Source organism: Mobula birostris, chromosome 25, assembly GCF_030028105.1.
Source record: "Mobula birostris isolate sMobBir1 chromosome 25, sMobBir1.hap1, whole genome shotgun sequence".
Taxonomy (NCBI): Eukaryota; Metazoa; Chordata; class Chondrichthyes; order Myliobatiformes; family Myliobatidae; genus Mobula; species Mobula birostris.
Window position 1 is genome coordinate 11994436 of NC_092394.1, and position 21673 is coordinate 12016108.

The 21673-nt window shown below is 42.7% G+C and overlaps 1 protein-coding gene across 15 annotated transcripts in view; it reads right to left on the reverse strand.

The window, feature by feature from the left end:
• Nucleotides 1-5616, reverse strand: part of msi2b (musashi RNA-binding protein 2b) — a 639735-nt gene extending 634119 nt beyond the window's left edge. For all 15 annotated transcript variants that reach the window (XM_072243487.1, XM_072243483.1, XM_072243482.1 and 12 more), the window contains exons 1-4: nt 5387-5616; nt 5050-5090; nt 4597-4678; nt 4126-4210 (exon numbers count right to left, since the gene is read on the reverse strand). In XM_072243487.1, coding sequence (XP_072099588.1) covers nt 4126-4210; nt 4597-4678; nt 5050-5090; nt 5387-5448 — 270 coding nt within the window. In that variant the 5' untranslated portion in view covers nt 5449-5616. The remainder of the gene's footprint in view (nt 1-4125; nt 4211-4596; nt 4679-5049; nt 5091-5386) is intronic.
• Between the last annotated feature and the right edge of the window lie 16057 nt (nt 5617-21673).

Here is a 21673-nt window from a genome sequence, read left to right on the forward strand (position 1 = left end):
TGCCTTCTTCTGGGCAGTGTCTTTACAAGACAGGTGAGCCTGGCCATTATCAATACTCTTCAGAGATTGCCTGCCTGGTGTCAGTGGTCACATAACCTAGTTTTGTGATATGCACCAGCTGCTCATATGACTACCCACCTACTCCCATGACCCTGATCGGGGAGCTAAGCAGGTGCTACACCTGGCCCAAGGGTGACCTGCAGGCTAGCAGAGGGAAGGAGCGTCTTACACCTCCTTCGGTAGAGGCGTTATCTCCACCCCACCACCCTGTGATACCCACACCACAGGAAAAAGATTTCCTACTTGTGCTATTTTTGCTGCTTAAAATCTTATACACCTCTATCAGGTCTCCTCTCAGTCCCCCTTGCCTATGGGGAAACGAACCCTGTCTATCTAATTACAAGAGATTCTGCAGATGCTGGAAACCCACAGTAAAACAGAGTGAGGCAGCATCTATGGAATTAAGAATGAAGAGTCAACATTTCAGTCTGAGACTCTTCATCAAGGCCCTGCCTATCCGATCTCTCCCTGTAGACATAGACCTCCAATCCAGGCAAAGTCTTGGTGAAACTCATCTGCACTCCCCCAGGGACAACTACAACTTCCTACAATGTTGTACCGGGGTGGCCAACCTTTTACATTCCATGCGTCCCAATTTTTTCACTCATGAGTTCTATATTAACATATTTTCACAAGAATTGAATGGAGGTACAAGAGTTGTATGGCGCATCTGAACTCGAGTGAAAAATTTGACGCATGTAATGTAAAATGTCGGCCACCCCTGTTGTAGCCAGAACTGCACATAAAGCTCCAAATGCAGTTTTAACCAGTGTTCTGTAAAGCTGCAGCGTCACATCACAAACTTTCTGCTTTATGCCCTGAGTTATGAAGGCAAGCTTGCCACATGCCCTTCTTCACCACTTTCAGGAAACTAATCAATACGAACCCCAAAAAAAGCCCTCTGCTCATCATTAAAATCTGTCTACAAAAATTGAAATAAGGTCAGGTCGTTGGTACACAGATTACCCAGGCATTATTACACAGAACATAGGACACTATAGCACAGTACAGATTCTTCGGCCCACAATGTTGTGCCATCCTTATAAGATATTCAAAGATCAATCTAATCCTTTCCTCCAAATTAGCCCTCTATATTTCAATCATCTATGTGCCTATCTTAGAGATCTTTAAGTATCTGCCTTTATCACCACCTTTGGTAGTGTGGTTCATGCACTCACCACTCTGAAAATTACTCACCTCCCTGTACTTTCCTCCTAATACCTCAGTATTAGCCACTTCCTAGGAAAAAAGTCTCTTGCTGTCCAGTTGATCTATGTCCACTATCACCTTGTACACCCCTCATCCTGCTTCGCACCAGACAGAAAAGCCCAAGCTCGCTCCACCTTTATGCACAAGACATGCTCCCTAATCCAGGCACAACACATGCTGGTAAATCGTCTCTGTTGGAAATATCTCTATAGGTGTAAACTTCCACCCATAAAAATCTCATTCTTAACAGCATCATCACAGCATGAAACCATAACCAGCAAAGCATATGATCCAGACCAGTCCCTGCCCCAATTACTTGCATGGGAATAAACTTGGAAAAAACCTGGCACCAGCCTGTGAATCTGCACAGGACACATACGAGTTCAGCTTCAAACATAAGTTTCACAACCTCTCCCCAAAAGACACACCAAACTGTACTCCTGATAAAGGATTTGATGGAAAGCATCACCATAACCTTACTCTCTGGAGTCTAGGCGATAACCAAAATGCATGGTAATTCCACAATCCCCTCAACTCTGATGCCTATACCCCTCCCCCCCCCAAACAATAAGTACAATGCAGGACAAGCACCAGGGAACACTCTAACCTATGACACCTATCAAATATCGAAAGGCCCAGACAGAGTGGACATGGAGAGGATGTTTCCTATGGTGAGATAGTCTAGAACCAGAGAGCACACAAGGATATCCCTTCTGGACAGAGAAGAGGAATTTCTTTAGCCAGAGGGTGGTGAATCTGTGGAATTTATTGGCATAGATGGCCGTGGAGGCCAAGTCAATGGGTAAATTTAAAAGCAGAGGTTGACAGGTTCTTGGTTAGTCAAGGCATCGACAGTTATGGGGAGAAGGTAGGACAGCGGAGTTGAGAGGGATAATGTGGGGCAACACAGTAGCATAGTTGTCAGCACAACACTTTACAGTACCGACAACACGGGTTCAATTCCCGCCGCTGCCTGTAAGGAATTTGTAGTACGTTCTCCCTGTGACCTCGTGGGCTTTACAGTGCCAACGACACAGGTTCAATTCCCACCGCTGCCTGCTACGTTCTTCCTGTGATTGTATGGGTTTCCTCCCACAAGGATGTACCAGTTGGTAGCATAATTGGTCATTATAAATTGTCCCCTGATTAGACTAGGGTTAAATCGTGTTGCCAGATCGTGAAGCTTGAGGGGCCCATTCTGTACCGAATCTCAATAAGCAGATCAGGCATGGAAAGCAGACTTGATGGGCCGAATAGCCTAATTCTGCTCCTATGTCTTGTCATTTTCAGTTGAATATATTAATACAAAAGATAACCATCTCATCAGAAGCAAACCAGATATGTTGCAGGAACAATATTACTTCCTCAATAGACACTAGTTCCAACATACTATTATCACAATCATGAAAAGATCTGGTTCTCTTATGAACACCCAACACCAAAGGGAACAGAGGTGGCACAGAATACCCAGCACTCCTACTGAGGCATTCTAAGCAGAGAGGCCATAAAGTAGAAAAGAAACCACTGACATTTCTAAGACTTTTAAAGAAATTAATAAAAAAAACTGTACACATACAGTGTGCACCTTCTAGTGTTTAAAACAGGTCAGTACCACAGCTCCTTTAAGTAGGAATGATGCTTCAGTGAAAACTATGTACTAAACTCAAACACTTCATTATTCCCCATACAATGTTTTCAACACTAAGGTGTTTCCAACTCTGAACTCAATCTCCTTTGTGCAGTCCGATACCTCGTGTGGTTCAAGGGCATCAAATCCAGCCTACTAAACAGAATTTAAAAGAGTGGGAATTTTAATTATCTCACCCACTGTCAGCAGAAGTTGCCTGAGAAACCAATTTCGCACCCTGAAGAATTTTTGTTTCATTGCGCGCACACACAGAGAGGAGGGGTAAAAAAAAGGACTGGGAAAATGTGCTAAAACTAGAAATGGATTATCTACTCATGACTAGCCTTCTGTGTCATTCGCCTTTTAAACAAACTACAAAAATTAGCACTGTCTAAATATTACGTTGCAAATTTATGAACTAGTTATTTTTGAGACTACGATTAGTTAGTTAGCTCTAACTACGTAGAAAGGATATTTTAAACTAAGTCTTCTAGAAGGCACTAGACAGAAAAAAAACAACTATTTCTGGAGATTGTCATTACCTAAATAAAACGTTAATGTAACTGTAAACAACAGGCTCTCCTTTCGAGGTGATTACCCCAACAGATCGGTTTCCCGCCCTGAATCTTAAAACAAAGTCGAAAGGGTATAGAACGCCACTAAACAAGAACGCCACGACACAAGAACAAAGCATGGTCAACAAGCAACTCATTCATGCGATTCACAGTCAGGCTCAGCTTGGGGTGTCAGTAAACTTTCTGCTTGCTCCAAGTTGGAGAGCCGCATCTCTTGAAAAGGGGGAGGAATTTGCCTGTCTTTACTTCAGTGCAGAATCAACCCCTTACCGTCTGCCATTTGCGTCTCATCTTGATCGTACCGCTTTGAAAAGCGATTAGAATTTAATTGCAAGACCTCCATTTAACAGGCAATTTAATCGACCACTGGGTGGTTTGATTGTCAATTTATGCTGCTGACATGAGAGTGACAGTTAAGATGTTCCGATGGGCTAGGCAGGACATCAAACGTATCTTCCTTCTTAAAGAGGGGGCAACACTAACTCGAGATGTAGCAATGTACATTTTCACATTTGAACCTAATATTGGAAGATATTTTTGATTTCCAGTAACAAAAGACACACCGGGCATAAATGACCTTAAGAGAGAGGGTGGGGGAACAGCTCGTTACAATTTTACACTTAAGGAAATTGAGACAGAAACACACAAACATACCGTCTTTGAATCTAGTTCGTGATGGGGCTGAGCTAAGACTTTATCTACACTTGCAGAATCGGCAAACGTAACGAAACCGAAGCCTCTGAAATGACACAAAGAAACAAGAACACGATGAGTCTATAAACGTGCAACAGGAAGAGGGGTTAAAAAAATACAAGTATCAAAATATCGCTTCGAGGAACGAAGCGTGGAAAAGCGGGAGAGAGAGAGAAAAAGAGAGAGAGAACGGGCTACAAACGTAGCGAAAAAAATGCGAAGCTGATATACACAAAGTATCACCTCCAAACATCAGGACAATGTCAAAAAATAAGCTCATTGCTCAAAGACTCTTAGGTTGGAAACAGAGCCACAATTATAAGCGGACGCACTTTCGGTCTTCAAGATGTAATCAATATCAAACTTGTTTTAAATCCGTGAATTGTTTCCCCACAACAACAAAAAAAAATAAAGTAAAATTCGCGATCTTACCTGGACCGTTTCGTGGTCGGATCTCGCATTACCATACACTCTCTGATTTCGCCAAATTTACTGAAATAGTCCCTAAGGCTGTCTGTAAAAATATAAATTTGAAAAGAAAGGAAGAGAGAGACAAAATACAAGGGGGAAAGCCGGTTACTATGTTGGCAGTGGGAGATTTCAGATGCACTTAAGAGACAATAATTGAACGTAGGGGTCGTCTAGAGGACCAAAGGAACTCCATGATGTTACCATTACAATAACCCGGCCGCAATCAAAAACAACCTTGTAAAACTGGAACTAAAGAGCGATCGCTCAATTCCTCACACCTCCTCTCCTCCCATTCCTTCATCACCCACCCCACCTCTCCTCCCCACCCCCTCCCCTCCCCTCCATTGCAAGGTTATTTATATTTTAAAAAGCGCTAGAAATAAATTGAGAAATACTTTGCCCGGGCTCGCTTACCTGGTGATGTTTGCCAGCTGAGGCCGCCGATAAACATTTTACTGGGGGGAAACACAGCAGAAGTGAGCACAGATGTCAGATCGGCCATTTTGACGTGTAACTTAGAGCTAAAAAGGAAGAGAGAGAGAGAGAGAGAGAGAGAGAGAGGGAGGGAGGGAGGGAAAGGTAGGAGGGAGGAGGAGAGAGGGAGAGAGGTGGAAGAAAGGGGCCTGCCCATTCTACAGAGTGCAGTTTAAAATAAAACTAGGTGCAGGGGAAAGAGTCTCCAGAGAAGAGGAAGAGAGCGAGAGAGAGAGACAGAAACAAAACCAAAAATAAAAGTCAGGTCAGAACATACCCTGGGTCATGTTGCGAGTCGCTGGGACTGCCAGAGGTGGCTTGGCTGCCGTCTGCCTCCATGATCTAGCAACTAAAAAGGACAAACACACATAGACACACGCGCGGAGCTCCCCCCACAAAAAAATAGAGAGATCAGCCCCGCTCAGAGAGTCGACTCGCAGCCGAGAATGAGCTCGTCACACGTGGGATCAGCTCGGTCCGAGCGCCGCCGCTGCCTGAGCCCCCCACGTGGGCGGGCACTGTGCCGAAGCCACGCCCCCCAGCTGCCTCTCTCAGCCCGTGGACCGAAAGCGTCGCCTTCCCACCGCCCGCCGCCCATTGGCCGCGTCCCGCGCGCCGCCGCGCCGCCGTGCCTGGCGATTGGTCGGCGCGGCTGTCCATCGCTGTCCCGCTCTCCCTCTCTCGCCCTCCCCCCTCCCGCACCAGCTCGCGCCGGGACTCCGCCCACCGCCTTGCCAAAAAAAATACACAAACACACACCCTCCCACCCCGGCGCCGCGTTTGATTGACAGCCGGCCTGCGCGCCTCGCCATTGGTCCGCTCGCGCCCCGTTGTCATGGAAAGCGGCATCGATGCAAATGACGTCATTGCACAACAGTTCGGGAAGAGAGAAAAAAGATACTTTGCAAAAAATAAAATATATTTGAAAGAAGTTTTTTTTTCCCTGTTCTCCTCACCGTTCGGTGCAAACTGCGGGAGGACGTCGAATCTGCCTGCAGTCCCGGAGAAGTGTGATTGACAGGTCGCCTCTGAAAAAACGAACCAAGTGATTTCAAACTCGTCAGAAAGTGCTTTATAATAAAATCCACCGTGAAAGATCGGTTGCACATTAAATAACATCTGGATCTGCAGCCCCCGCGCTAGGGACAAATGAATTGTTGCATGTGGGTGATTAACGCAATTAACCTTCCTATCGAGCCGCCCTTTTAGACTTTAATTACACTATTTTACAACGTCGTCTTTCCCCCACTGTCTTTTCCTTCCGGCTCCATTTAATCTTGATTCTTTTACTCAAGAATGAACACACAACAAAGCATTGATTATTCAGCCAATATTAAGAAAACCCACTCCAGCCTTACAGTTGGAAGCCCGGTGTAGATGCCTGGAATTTCACTGTGCACTGATTTGCTACCACAGATTTTGCTTCGTTGAATTAATCCTGTGTTTTAAGTCTGAGTGGCGGGTTGGCAGGCTGGCTTTACCAGGATTGCGAGGGCGCAGGATTATTTGTGTTAATGCATACAGTAAAATATATTTATTGTATGATGTTCCGATCATGTGAGGGGATACATGTACAGTTTCAACAGTATTGTCATACACACCTTTTTCGACCCAGCAAGAGGTTTTTAACTACTCCGTCAAACGCTGAAATGCAAAAGTCACACGAAATAAAGCGAGTTTAGGGAAAACGGTATATTTTTGGCCTTTAAGCCGATATAGCCATTGTCAGCGGTTGTTTGTAAACACGGGGACAGTTTCTTTGTGGCATGGAAGCGTAGATATTTTCACTCCCCAATCGTTCCTCGTTTTTCTCGTTTCCATTATTTCCCACAGACTTCTTTGTCTATTTTAGTCAAATAAAGATCTGAGCAAAGTTTCGCCTCATATTCCCCCTCCTCTCACAGAATGAATGGAAATTCTAAATTAACACAGAACCCCACGCCACCTCAGAAATGTCTGAAAGTACTAGGTTAAAATATTCTAGTTGTAACAGGTTAAGGAAAAGCCGTTAGCTCTACCAAACACCGCCGGTGACGAATGGCCAACTGTTGCTGTCGTTTCAGGGAGAGATATAGAACAGGACGCTAAGAATAATCCCAAACTCTTCTTCAATTAGAGTTCTATGTTCTCCTAAAGTCTCCCGCACAGACATGACATCATTCTTCATTCGAAGGGTAGTCATGAGACTTTGTCTAGTTGTGGAGGGAGGTAACTTTTTCCCATTCATTCATGGGATGCAGATTCCACAGGCTCAGGCAACATTTCATTCACCGCCCATAATTAGCCTTGGGAAAGTGGCGATGGCGATGAGCCACTGCAGTCAGCACGGAAACAGGCCCTTCTGCCCGTCTTGTCTGTGCCAACCTCGTTGCCTAACTAAGCTAGTCCTATTTACCCGTGTTTCACCATATCCCTCTTAAACTTTCCAAACTGTGTAACAATCCTGATGATGGGTCTCAGCCCAAAACATCAACTGTTTATTCTTCTCCACAGATGCTTCCTGGTCTACTGAGTTCCTCCAATCTTACTCAAGATTTCCAGCATCTGCAGAATCTCTTGTGTTCATGGAACTATTTTACAGTTGTCCCCGCCTCTGCCAGGTCATTCCACATACCCACTAACCCAGTGTGAACGTTGCCTCTCAGGTCCCTTTTAAATCTTTCCCCCCTCATCTTCAATCCACGCCCTCCAGTTTTGGACTCCTTTGCCAGAGAGGAGTACAGGGATGGGGTTATATTCAAAACACCATGAGAAAGAAAGTTCCGTGATTCTGACCCAACAGTGGTGAACGAACAGTGTTGTATTTACAGTGGTGTTTATACACAGTCTGATCAACCACTCCACCAATTAACCAACCCCACCACCTCTACCTAGTGTCACTTAATGTATATACAATAACTCTATGTAAATACAATATGTAGCTGGTATATACTGTCTATAACAGTACATTGTTTCTACAGGATTGCTTTTATATTGATAATTATTGAGATTTGAGGAGGGGCTTTTAAAATTGTGTTCTTTGTGCTTATTGTGATTTTTTTAATCCAGAGTACCAATCATTTTGTTCTCCTTTACACCGTTGTGCTGAAGGATGCTGATAAACCATCCTGAATTCCGATCTTGAATACTTCAAAGTCAGGATGATATGTGACTGGGAGGAAAGTTCCTAGGCTGTGGTGCCTCCTTCCTTGTCCTAGCTGGTAGAGGTCAAGGGTTTCAAAGTTTTGTCTGGGTAGTCTTGGTGGGTTCCTGCAGCACAGTTCCTACAGATTCACACTGCATTCTAGCAATAAACATTTTTACAAGTTGTTTTCCTGGCTTCCTTTTTGGCCAATGATCCAAAAGTCGTTAATACATCCGTTCAGATTCAGATCTATTTATCACATGTACATTGAGACATGCAGGGAAATGCATCGTTTGTGTTAACAACCAGTACAGCCTAAGGATGCACAAGGGACAGCCCGCAAGTGCTGTCATGCATTTCAACGCCAACACAGCGCAAGCAGCAACAAGAAAACCCAAAACAAGACAGCAACAGTAAAACTATCTCTTTTTCCACCCTCTCACCCCTTCACAAACATAGGCCTCCAACCCCAGCAGAGGCCACCCGTGGCCTCCAGTCCAGACTCATAGACATTACGGCCTCAATGTTACAGCAGATCAACATTAGATTTCACCTGTAATGTGAAATTGGTCTATAGGGCTTGCCAGAAAATTTGGTGAGGATATTATCTCCAGCTATAGAGCGTTGAAGTAGAGGGACACAATCTTAAACTAAGGGTATTTACGACTGAAACAAGAACAAAATCTCTTCACCCAGAGGATAGACAATCTGGAAACTCTTCACCCAGAGGGTAAAGGATCTGGAAACTCTTCACCCAGAGAATAGAGAATCTGGAAACTCTTCACCCAGAGGGTAGAGGGACTGTCCTATCTCAGACTCAGACTTTCAGTACAAATCTAAGTCTTGTCACTTGCAGAAGTTCTCTGATGACTCTGCGGTGGTTGGGTGTATCAGAGATGGGCAGGAGTCGGAGTACAGAGGACTGGTGGACAAGTTTGTGGAGTGGTGAGGGAGGAATCACCTGCTCCTGAATGTGGCCAAAACCAGGGAGATGGTGATTGATTTAAAGAGGATGAGGACTGTGTTGGGTCCTATATACAAGTCCTGAGAACAAGTTGCAGTGGTGGAGGAGTACAAATACTTGGGTGTTCACTTTGACAACAGACTTGACTGGAAAACCAACACCGATGCTGTTTACAAGAAGGGGACGAGCAGACTCTATTTTCTAAGGAAGTGGCAATCCTGCAATGTGTGCAGCAGGATGTTGGAGATCTTTTACCAGTCTGTTGTAGCGAGTGCAGTCCTCTTTGTGGCTTTATGTTCAGGGAGCAGCATCGGTGCTGGTGAGACAAAAATGACTAAATAAACTCATCATAAAGGCTGGATCCATCGTTGGTGACAACCTGGACTCAGACTTTCAGTACAAATCTGAGTCTTGTCACTTGCAGAAGTTCTCTGATGACTCTGCGGTGGTTGGGTGTATCAGAGATGGGCAGGAGTCGGAGTACAGAAGAACGGTGGACAAGTTTGTGGAGTGGTGAGGGAGGAATCACCTGCTCCTGAATTCTCAAAAGAGTCAGTGGTGGAGAGGAGGTAATAAACAAACTGTTATCCATTATGGACAATCTGGCACATCCTCTCTGTGACCTACTGAATAAGCAGCAGAGCACCTTTTCGAATAGACACATTCAGCTTTGCTGTCACAAGGATCGTTACAGAAAACCTTTCCTACCAAATGTTAAGTTAAGTTAAGTTAAAAAGTTAAAGTCTGTCCCGAGCCTTATAGACACATCAGGCCAGTGTTTATGCCAGTTTCCATTGTGTGAAGTGACTGAGGGTACGAGACTCCCCCCCAGATAGGATGCCAGTCTATTGCGAGGTTAACCCCCAGCATTTTTTGCCGGTACCCATTTTCAGCTGGGTGGACTGGAGCAGTGTGTGGTTAAGTGCCTTGCTCAAGGACTCAACACACTGCCTCGGCTGGGGCTCAAACTCACAACCTTCAGATTGCTGATCCAACACCTTAACCACTTGGCCATGCACCACACAAGTGCAATAAGCATATACAGTGATTCATCTCTGTGCAACAGGAAAACAGATATGATAGTACAATAGCCTCTGGTTTATTATTTCATACATTATATTGGTAAATTGTTACTATGGATATTACTATTTTGTACCTTATTATTAGTTAATTTATTATTAATGTTATTATTATTTATCATTATTAAGTGTGTGTTGCTGCTGTAATGAAATAATTTCCCACTCTGCATCAATAAAGTACTTACCATTATTATTATTATTATTATTATTATTATTATTATTAGAGAATCTGGAAACTCTTCACAGAGTGTAGAGAACCTGGAATTTTCTGCCACAGATTTCTGTGGAGGCTCAGACATTGATTGTATTTAAAACAGAGTCATTAAAGTGGAGCAATAGGTCTGACTGCCTTTTGTCTGTACTGCAGAACTCTAGGACTCTACCTAAGGGTGGATTTCTGGATACTAAAGAATCCAGGTATATAAGAATAGTACAAAAAAACTTTTTGTTTTGTGTAGATTATTACAATGCAGAATCGCAGAGCAACCCAAGGGACTGAATAGACTATTGATGCTCCCATTTCCGATGTTTCTTTTAATATAATCATTTCCTCACTTAATTTAAATTGCCTTCAATCATATAATTAATTATATAATCATATCTTCACCAGTTGTGATGAAACGTCGACTGTTTATTCCCCTCCATAGAAGTGACCTGACCTGTTGAGTTCCTCCAGCGTTTCTTGTGTTTTGTTCAAGATTTCCAGCATCTGCCAAATCTTTTGTGGTTATATATTCAATTCTCTCTTTCATGTTACCAGCTTAATTAATATTATTTTTTACATCTGCTTGCACTTTTCCTTCAGTGCAATGTAGAGATTCTGTAGATCCACGAACATCACAAAGTTTGCTGCGATACCCCAGTGTCTGAGTTGGAGTAACAGTGTGTCTCTTATTTGGGACACAGAGGATGGAGTGGCAGGGAGGGGCTGATGAGGGGACCGAGGAACAGAACAGCCCAATGATCATTCGGGCCACACCGATCTGTACACCACATCTGTCAGAAAAGGTTTAAATTTAACCCCCTGTGCATGACCCTGCCTCATATTCGTGTACTGATTTTGATATGGCTTCATTTCTGTCACCTCTCATCTAGTGGTGGCACTCTAACCTCTCAGTCAGAGGTTTTGGATTTGTCCATAAGAATTCAGACTTAACTTTTAGGACAGCTCTGAGGACAAACTCTGGACAGAAAAGATTCTATGGTACTGCATTGAAAAAGGGTTAATGCATACCCTTTATACAATTTATACATTTTAATTCTGATTCCCATTCCCGTTCCGATGTGTCGATCCACGGTCTGCTCTTGTGGCAAGATGAGGCCACCCTCAGGGTGGAGGAGCAACACCTTATATTCCACCTGTGTGCCCTCCTAAAGGATGATATGAATGTCCATTTCTCCTTCTGGTGAACAGAATTTCCCTCCACCCATTCCCCACTCTGACCTTTTATTTGTTCTCACCTGCCTATTAATTCCCCCTGGGTCCCCTCCTTCTTCCCCTTCTCCTAGTATCCACTCTCCTCTCCTATCAGATTATTTCTTCTCCAGCCCTTGACCATTCCCACCCACCAGGCTTCATCTATCGCCTTCCAGCTAGCCTCTTTCCCCGCCCCTCCCACCATTTACTCGGGCATTTTCCCCCTTCCTTTCGGGGTCTCGGCTTGGAACATCGCCTGTTTACTGTTTTCCATAGACGCTTCCTGAAATGCTGAGTCGCTCCAGCATTTTGAGCGTGTTGCTTTGCATTTCTAACTAGCATCTGTGGATCTACTTGTATTTGTTAGTACATGCCCTCTTCTCACTGCTACCATCAGGGAGAAGCTACAGGTGCCTGAAGGTATGCATTCAGTAATTTAAGAACAACACTTTCCCCTCTGCCATAGATTTTTGAACAATGCATGAAGTGGGGAACATGACCTTGTTATTCATTTTTGTGTACTATTTATTTATTTTCTGTTATTTATAGTAACTTTATGTCTTTGCGCTGTACCGCTGCCGCACAAATTTCACATCATATAACTCAGTGATAACAAATTCAATTCTTATTCTGAATATTTATCATTAAATCAACATAGAGAATGAAAATGATTTTTTCATTATAATATTGCTCTTTGTTGTGTGAAGTCTGCCTGTCATTATAACAGAGATCAAATGCAAAGAGGTTCCTTCTTGGCTACAAAGCAATTGGGAGCAACCTGAAAGACCTATAGGGACTTTTCCTTCTTGTTCTAATTTATTATGTAAAATCTACCCGTGACTGTAAATTTTGGTTCACTTCCACGGTCACTTTAACCTCTTTGAAGAACTCTACAATGCTGGCGTATAGTCAAGCCACAATATTTGGCAAACTGCAGGTTGTTGAATGAATAAATGTAACAACTGGGTTACCTTCATGATCTCTATATACTTCAAGTCATTTCTTTTCACCAGAGCCATTTCCACCACGAGACAGGAGTCACTGATGAATTAATTTGCCCTGATCTGTTTGGTCCTGCCAAACCTCAGAATGCACACCTGAGATCAAGATGAAGCACAGGTATTATACATATAACCAGGAGGTTCTGCAGCCCTGTTTTAACATGCTCCACATCCTAAAACTCTTCATTATTTATCATGGGTATTAATAAAGAATTGATAATTGCATTATTACATTACAAACTTTCCCCTTGGGTCTTCCTTCTCACCTTAAACCCATGCCCTCTAGTTATATATTCCTCTTACTGAAGGAAAAAGACCTTATCTACACTATCCACACCTTGCACAGTTTTACGATCTTCAGTAAGGTCACCCCCAGCCTCCTATGTTCCAGTGAAAATAAACTCAACTATTCAATAACTCCTCATTACAACAGTCCTCCAACCCAGCCAACATCCTGGTGGATCTCTTCTGTGCCCTTTCTAATGCTACCATATCCTTCCTGCAGAACTCTGCACAACAGCCAAAATGTGGTTCAATCAATGTTTCAACAGCTGCAACATGACATCCCAGCTCCTGTAAATGCCGAATGCCTCCTTAACAACCCTATCCACCCGCAATGCTACTTTGCTATGAACTTCCAAACTTCGCCATGGACAGTCCCAAGCCTAGCTGTAAAAGGCGGAGTTGGGCATGGGACTAGCAACCTCATCCCGTAAAAACGCAATGCTGCAAAAATTACAGCAGAGGCTCCAAAGACCTCATCTCCGGGAGAGAAAGGATACACCAAGAAGATGGCAATACCTGGGGGCAATTTGAAAGACCGACCCTGGGCAGAGGACTATGTCAAGCTGCTGTCGGCAGCCTGTGCCCAAGTACAGGTGATGGGCTTAAGTAAGTAAGTGTGCATGAATTTCCAAGATTCTTCTGTACATCAACACGTCCAACAATTTATTCTATATGTCCTGATAGCATTTGATATCCAAAAATGCATACTCTCACACTTGTCTGGTTTAAATTCCATCTGCCACTTGATCTCTGAACCTCTGTATCCTTTGACAACCTTCTTTGCTATCTACTAATCCATCAATTTTAATGTCATCGCCTATATTTAGTGGTCACTTTATTCGGTGCTTCCAGTACCGAATAAAGTGGCCACTAATTGTTTGTTCGTCATTTTCTGCTGCTGTAGCCCATCCACTTCAAGGTTCAATGTGTTGTGTGTTCAGAGATGCTCTTCTCCACACCACTGTTCTAACACGTGGTTATCTGAGTTATTGTTGACTTCCTCTCAGCTTGAACCAGTCTCACCATTCTCCTCTGACCTCTCGTTTTTGCCCACGGAACCCACTATTCACTGGATGTTTTCCATACTATTCTCTATAAACTGCAGGGACTGTTGTGTGTGAAAATTTCAGGAGATTAGCAGTTTCTGAGATACTCAAACCACCCTGTCTGGCACCAGCAATCATTCCATGGTCAAAGTCACTTTTAAATCACATCCCTTCCACAGTCTGATGTTTGGTCTGAACAACAATTGATCCTCTTGACCATGTCTGCATGCTTTTATGCATTGAGTTGCTGCCACGTAATTGGCTGATTAGATATTTGCATTAGCAAGAAGGTATATACATGTACCTAATTAAGCAGTCACCGAGTCTTTATTCTCATCCAAGCACTTGTACGTATGTCAAACAGTGACAATCCCAGCACTAATTCCTGCAGTCCATTACTGATTTCAAACTTCCAGTTGGAAAATCACCCATTGACCTGTGCCATCTGCCTCCTATCACCAAACTAGTGTTGGATCCAGTTTGACAACCTACTATAGAACATAGAAAATTATAGCTCAGTACAGGCCCTTTGCCCCACAATGTTATGCTGACCTCTTAACCTGTTTTAAGATCAATCTAAACCTTCCTTCCTACATAATCCTCAATTTTTCAATCATCCTAGTGCCTGTCTAAGAGTTTCTTAAATGCCCCTGATATATCTGCCTCTACCGTCATTCCTGGCAGAGCTTTCCATGCACCCACCACTCTCTGTGTAAAGAACTTACCTCTGACACCACCCCCCATACTTTATACAATCACCTTAAAATTATGATTATGATTATAAGGACACGCAGTCCCCTTTTATTGTCATTTAGTAATGCGTGCATTAAGAAATGATAAAAATGTTTTTCCAGAATGATATTACAAAAACACATGACAAACCAACTTAAAAACTAAGAAAAACCACATAAATATAACGTACAGTTACAACAGTGCAAAGCAATACCGTAATTTGATAAGAACAGACCATGGCACATTATTCCCCCTTGTATTTAGCCATTTTCCCCCTGGGAAAAAAGTCTCTGGCTATCCACTCTATCTATGTCTCTTATCATCTTGTACACCTCTATCAAATCACCTCTCATTCTCCTTCGCTCTAAAGAGAAAAACCCGAGCTCATTCAACCTCTAGAACAAGAAGCATCCTGGTAAGTCTCCTCCACACCCTTTCTAAAGCATCCACATCGTTAATATATTGAGGCGACCAAAATGGAAGACAATGTTCCAAGTGTGGTCTAATCAGGGTTTTGTAGAGCTGTAACATTACTTCACGGCTCCTGAGCTCAGTACCCCGACTAGTGAATGCCAACACCCCATATGCCTTCTGAACAACCCTGTGAACTTGAGTGAGTCAGGCAGCAGGTGCATCCTAGATCTCTTAACCTTCTGATTCAGCCAGTTGCAGTGCTGAACAGGGAAGGAAAATAGGCCGTAAATCATGGCTGAGCAAAGCCATACTGTATCCCACTGGTATCACAGGCTAGGGATCAAGAATGAAATCTGGATGATACTTCCTTTCATTAACCTTGTTTAACCAGGGATTGTTGTAGGCTTCCTAACTTTCTAGCACAAGTATGGTCAGGCAGCCGACACGCTAAGCCAATCAATTACTATGAGCTTCATTAACGTTCACAATGCCTTCCCAACAACACATTTTCTAGATGTAGTCCGTACTTACTTTCAGACTGTTATGAGAGATTAATTCTCAGCTCTGGAAAAAATTTATTGGTTCTACTTATGATCCATCAGCAAAAGCAATAGAAACTCATTGAACTAACTCCTCTCTCTGAAAGTCCACCTCCTTACCGTTTCTTTTTTTCTCCATGAGCATCCTCCAGTAACGAATGTAAATGTCCAAAGACAATGCTGGGGCTCAGAGTTATCTTCATTATCCAAACTTACAACTGCTGTTCCGGCAGTAGCCAGTGGAAAAGGGACATTCAAGATTCAATATTGTTTATTTTGTCATTCCTCAGTACCCGAGAGTAAAGGAGAACGAAATGATTGTTACTCTGGATCTGATGCAGCCTATAAAGACAATAAAAGAACACAATTAAAGACAATAAAAGAACACAAAAGAACGTAATTAAATTTAAAGCAATGATATCAAGTACCATGCACACGTAACTGTTCTATACATAGACTGATTGGATGTACATAAAGTGATGCTCAGTGATGTGTATGTAACAGTGGTGTGGGTTGGTGGGGTGGGTTAATAGATGGAGCCTATACCACTGTAAATATTTATTTATTTATTGAGATATAGCGCGGAATAGGCCCTTTGCACCACGCTGCCCAGCACCCCCTGATTTAACCCTAACCTAATCACAGCACAATTTACAATGACCAATTAACCTAACAACCGGTACGTTTTTGGACTGTGGGAGGAAACCCACACAGTCACAGGGAGAACGTACAAACTTTTAGGCAGTGGCGGGAATTGAACCCAGGTCACCGGTACTGTAAAGCATTGTGCTAACCACTACACTACCCTGACTCTCCTATCACCATCACTATATATCACTATTCCTTCATCATTGCTGCGTTAGAATCACGGAACTCCTTTCGTAACGCCGTTTCAGGAATAACTGCACCTCTGTGACTCTGTGTTCTGTGGTAAGTAAGTTGAAATCTAGAGGGCATGGGTTTAAGCTGGGTGGAAGTGTTGATCTGCCTTTTGGCTTAGGGGAAGGAGATGTTTCTGAGTCTACTGGTCCTGACGTAGATGCAGCGTAGCCTCTCGTCTGCTGGGAGTGGGTCAAACACTGCTTGGCTTGGCTCATCACTGCTGTTGACTGATATCCATGGCTAGGTTCATGATGCGGTCAATTATAATGCTTACAAACTCTTGGACTTCCACTAACGACGCACAGACCTTGCAGCTTCAGGGATAACGTAGAAAATGTAAATCGTATCTCTCTCTCCCCAACCTGAAGTGAGGTTATGTTGGCACGGTTGTGCTATAGGCCATCAGACTGTCTCTTTCCCCAGTGTAACAACCACCAAATCCTGTATTAGTGTGAACTTCTCAAATTCACAAACTAGCAATTCTGTATGTCTTCCGAATGAAACTATCAATTAGTGTCAGGTTAGAGGTAGCCCTGTGCTGAGTCCTGGAGGGAATGAGTTTCAGACTATGTCTAACTCAATTCACTTCAAACCTTACAGTTAGCAGAGGAAAGACACATCATCCATTCAGTTTGGCGAAGTTCCAGCCTACATTCCTGAGAAAAAATCCAAATAAAGCACTTTATGAGTTTCGGGTTTGGTAATACATCATTAGATCACAATCTCTGGGTGGCTATAGGATTGGCTCAAATTCCCATTTCATTCTTTAGGCCATCTGATAACATCACCAAACTGAAACTGATCTCAATGTCTCTCTCTCACAGACACTACCTACTCTACAACTCATGTTCTCAGTATCATTTATTTACTTTATCTTGTATTTGCACAGTTTGTCTTCTTTTGCACATTGGTTGCTTGTCTGTCTTTGCGAGTAGTTTTTCATTAATCGATTGTATTTCTTTGTTCTACTGTCAATGCCTGCAAGGAAATCAATTTCACGGTAGGATTTGGTGACATATGGTAGTTTAATAATAAATTTACTTTGAATATTGAACTTGACATCTAGCATTTTCTACTTTATATTCTATATTTCTTGCCTCTATAAAATTAGTAGTAAGAAATAAGGCTTGCAAACTTGGGCAGCTTCATCATGGGCACTGGCCTCCCCAGTGGAGAGCGTTAATTCCTCAGCACTTTCATTTCAAAGGGTCTGTCCTCAGCCAGCAAGAATTACAAAGAAGTTATGGCAGTGCCTCTATTTTCTTAAGATTTTGCAGAGATTTGGCATGTTATCTAAAACTTTGACAAACTTCTATAGACGCACAGTGGGAGTATCCTGACTGGTTGCATCATGGCCTGGTATGGAAACATCAATTCTCTTGAACAAGAAAACCTACTAAAGCTAGTGAACGCAGCCCAGTCCACCACAGGTAAAGCCCTCCCCGCCATTGCGCACATTTACTAGGAACGCTGTTGCAAGAAAGTACATCCATCATCAAAGAACCCTGCCCTCTGAACCATGTTCTCTTCTTGTTGTTGCCATCAGGAAGAAGGTACAGGAACCTCAGGACCCACACCACCAGGTTCAGGAACAGTTATTACCCCTCCACTATCAGGCTCTTGAACCTGAGTGGACAACATCACCCACACCAATGGTGAGATCCCAACTGATTCCCCGACCTATAGACTCCCATTCATGAACTCTACAACTCCTGTTCACAAGATTGCTTATTACTTGTTTATCTATTATTATTTTGTTTTTCTTTCTTATTGTATTTGCACAATTTGTTGCCTTTTGCACATTGGTTGTTTGTCCATCTTTGTGTGTAGTTTTTCATTGATTTTATTGTGTTTCCTTCTACTTATTGTGAATGCCCACAAGAAACGAATCTCAGGGTTGTATGTGGTGACATATATGTACTTTGATAATAAATCTACTTTGAACTTTGAACGTCAAGAACATCTTCAAAAGGTGATATCTCCAGAGGCCGTCATCTATCATTAAGGACCCCACCACCCAGGGCATGCCTTCTTCTCATTAACACCAGCAGAGAGGAGGTACCCCACTCAATGTCTTAGGAACAGCTTCTTCTCCTCCAGCATCAGATTTCTGAGTGGACAGCGAACTAACCCATGAACACTACCTCACTATTTTTGCTGAATTTTTGTCCTACTTACTAATTTTTTAAAGAATATTTCTTACTTAAATTTATAGTATTTTTATGTGCTGCCCTGTACTGCTGTCACAAAACAACAAATTTCACAACATAGATGAGTGACAATAAACCTGATTCTGATTCTACATATTTTTTTGTAATTACTGCTGAGATTTTTTTTATTGCCCTGAGTTTTTAATCTGTCTTCACTTTCCTGAAGTTAAGGAAAGAGCTGAGGGCTAGAAAGCGTTCCACAAGTGGTTAACCTTCATGTGTGAATCCATGCAGTCAATGTCACCAGGATATTCGGCTTCAGAAATTTCACTGGGAAATCTAATGCCACCTTCACCCCAAATCAACCGTGCATCTTCAAGCAGTGGGTGCTGTAAAATGACAAGCAGTAGGAATCCTGGCTGATTCCCAAACACTCCAGACCGACTGCAGCAACATTAAAGAATTGCAGAGCCCAAGGTCAGGAAATTGATACCTTCCTCATCATTATGACTCACTACCACAGTTTACCCATTGAAACTTCCAAATGCATTGCACACACGTGAACAATTAAACATTCTGCCAAATGCTGATAAGCCCAATCGTCTCCTCGGGTCTAAGCACTGTTTAAAGGTAACGCGTAAACACAAGAGATTCTGCAGATGCTCAAAATCCAGAGCAACGCACACGAAGCGCTGGAGGAACTCAGCTGGCCAGGCAGAATCCATGGTGAACAGTAACCAGCCAATGTCTTGAGGCGAGACCCTTTACCAGTACTCAGAGCTTCAAGGAAACACCACATGTGAAGATACAATGTGTAAACAGCAACAAACAATTATGAACCATACAATGAATGAAGGAATCAACAAAATATGATTTCTATATATTATTGTGTAAAGAATATAATAGCTTAAGCTCTTCTTTTGACTGCATTAGTATTTATTATTTCCATATCCAAAAATTATCAAGTTCAAGTAAATATTGTGATCAAAGTACATACATGTCACTGTATATAACCCTGAGATTCATCTTCTTCTGGTCAGACTCAGCAAATTTATAGAACGTTAATGATCAGTGACAGATCAGCCAGAGTACAGGAAATAACAAACTGCACAAGTGCAAATATAAATAAATAGCAATAAATAACAAGAAACATAAGATAATGAAATAAGGAATCCTTAAAGTAGGATCAGTTGGTTGTAGGAACATCTCAATGTGGGGCAATGAGTGTAGTTATCCTCTTTTGTACAAGAGCCTGATGGTTGAGGGGTAGTACCTGTTCCTGAACCTGGTGGTGCGAGTCCCGAGGCTCCTGTACCTTCTACCTGTTGGAAGCACCGAGAAGAGAGCACGGCCTGGGTAGAGAGGATCTCTGATGATGGGTGCCGCTTTCCTATGACAGTGTTTCATGTCAATGTGCTCAGTGGTTGGGAGGGTTTTACCTGTGATAGACTGGACCAAATCCAGTATCTTTTGTCTTCATAAAAGGGAATACACCTACCCTTTATATTACATTATTATATGGAGTGATTATATAAGAATATAATATAAGAACATCTCAGGATCTCCATATCTTCTGCCCAGGCTTGTAATGATCATCATTATCACCCATTGTCTTTTGAGACTGACAGATGCCAACCAATATAAGAAAATGGTATAGTGGGTGAGTCTCTTTAGACCAAAGATGTGGAGGGATTTCTTTAGTCCGAAAGTGGTGAATCTGTCGAATTCACTACCACAAATGACTGTGGAGGCCAAGTCATTGGGTATATTTAAAGCAGAGGTTGATTGATTCTTGATTAGTCAGGGTGTCTAAGGTTACAGGAAGAATGGCATTGAGAAGGATAATAAATCAGCCATGATGGAATGGCAGAGCAGAAACGATGGGCTGAATAGCCTAATTGTGCTCCTATATCTTTTGGTCTAATAAACAAAAGCTTTTCTTTAAAACTTTGGATTCAATACACACCATACATCTTCAGAGGTTTAATGTAATTATATGCAGTATTTCATTTGAAGAGTGCACTAAGGCATCCGTTTGTCTTGCGAGACCATGGATCTGCACCTGGAAAGTCTTCACTCTCCAGGACGCAGGCCTGGGCAAGGTTGTATGGAAGACCAGCAGTTAGACCAAGCTGCAAGTCTCCCCTCTCCACGACACCAATGTTGTCCAAGGGAAGGGCATTAGGACCCATACAGCTTGGCACCAGTGTCGTCGCAGAGCAATGTGTGATTAAGTGCCTTGCTCAAGGACACAACACGTTCCCTCGGCTGGGGCTCGAACTCACGATTTTCAGGTTGCTAGTCCAATGCCTTAACCACTTGGCCACGTGCCCACACAAGAGTGCATTAGTGCTCATGTAATCTACACATCTGATCTCTGCTGAAGTCTGCTCACGGAAATATCATAGAAACAAAGTTAAAAACAAACAGATGTGTGTAATGGAAGAGTACTGATTCCTAACCAATGTATACTCAGTGGTGACTTTATTAGGTCCATTTGTACACATGCTCGTTAATGCAAGTAACTAATCAGTCAATCATGTGGCAACAGCTCAATGTATAAAAGCAAGATATTTGGTCAAGAGGTTCAGTTGTTTTTCAGACCAAACATCAGAATAGGGAAGAAATGTGATCTAAGTGACTTTGACCGTGGAATGATTGTTGGTACCAGACAGGGTGGTTTAAGTATCCAGAAAATGGATCGCAAGTGTGGGTATTTGTTGAATACCTATGAGATGGTTTTTTAGAGCAGCTTGTGATTGAGCCTACTCAGGGAAAAGCTATCTTAGATTGGGTGTTGTGTAATAACCCAGATCTTATTAGGGAGCTGAACGTAAAGGAACCCTTAGGGGACGGTGATCATAATAAGATTGATTCCATACTGCAGTTTGAGAGGGAGAAGTGTAAGTCATATGTATCAGTATCACAATG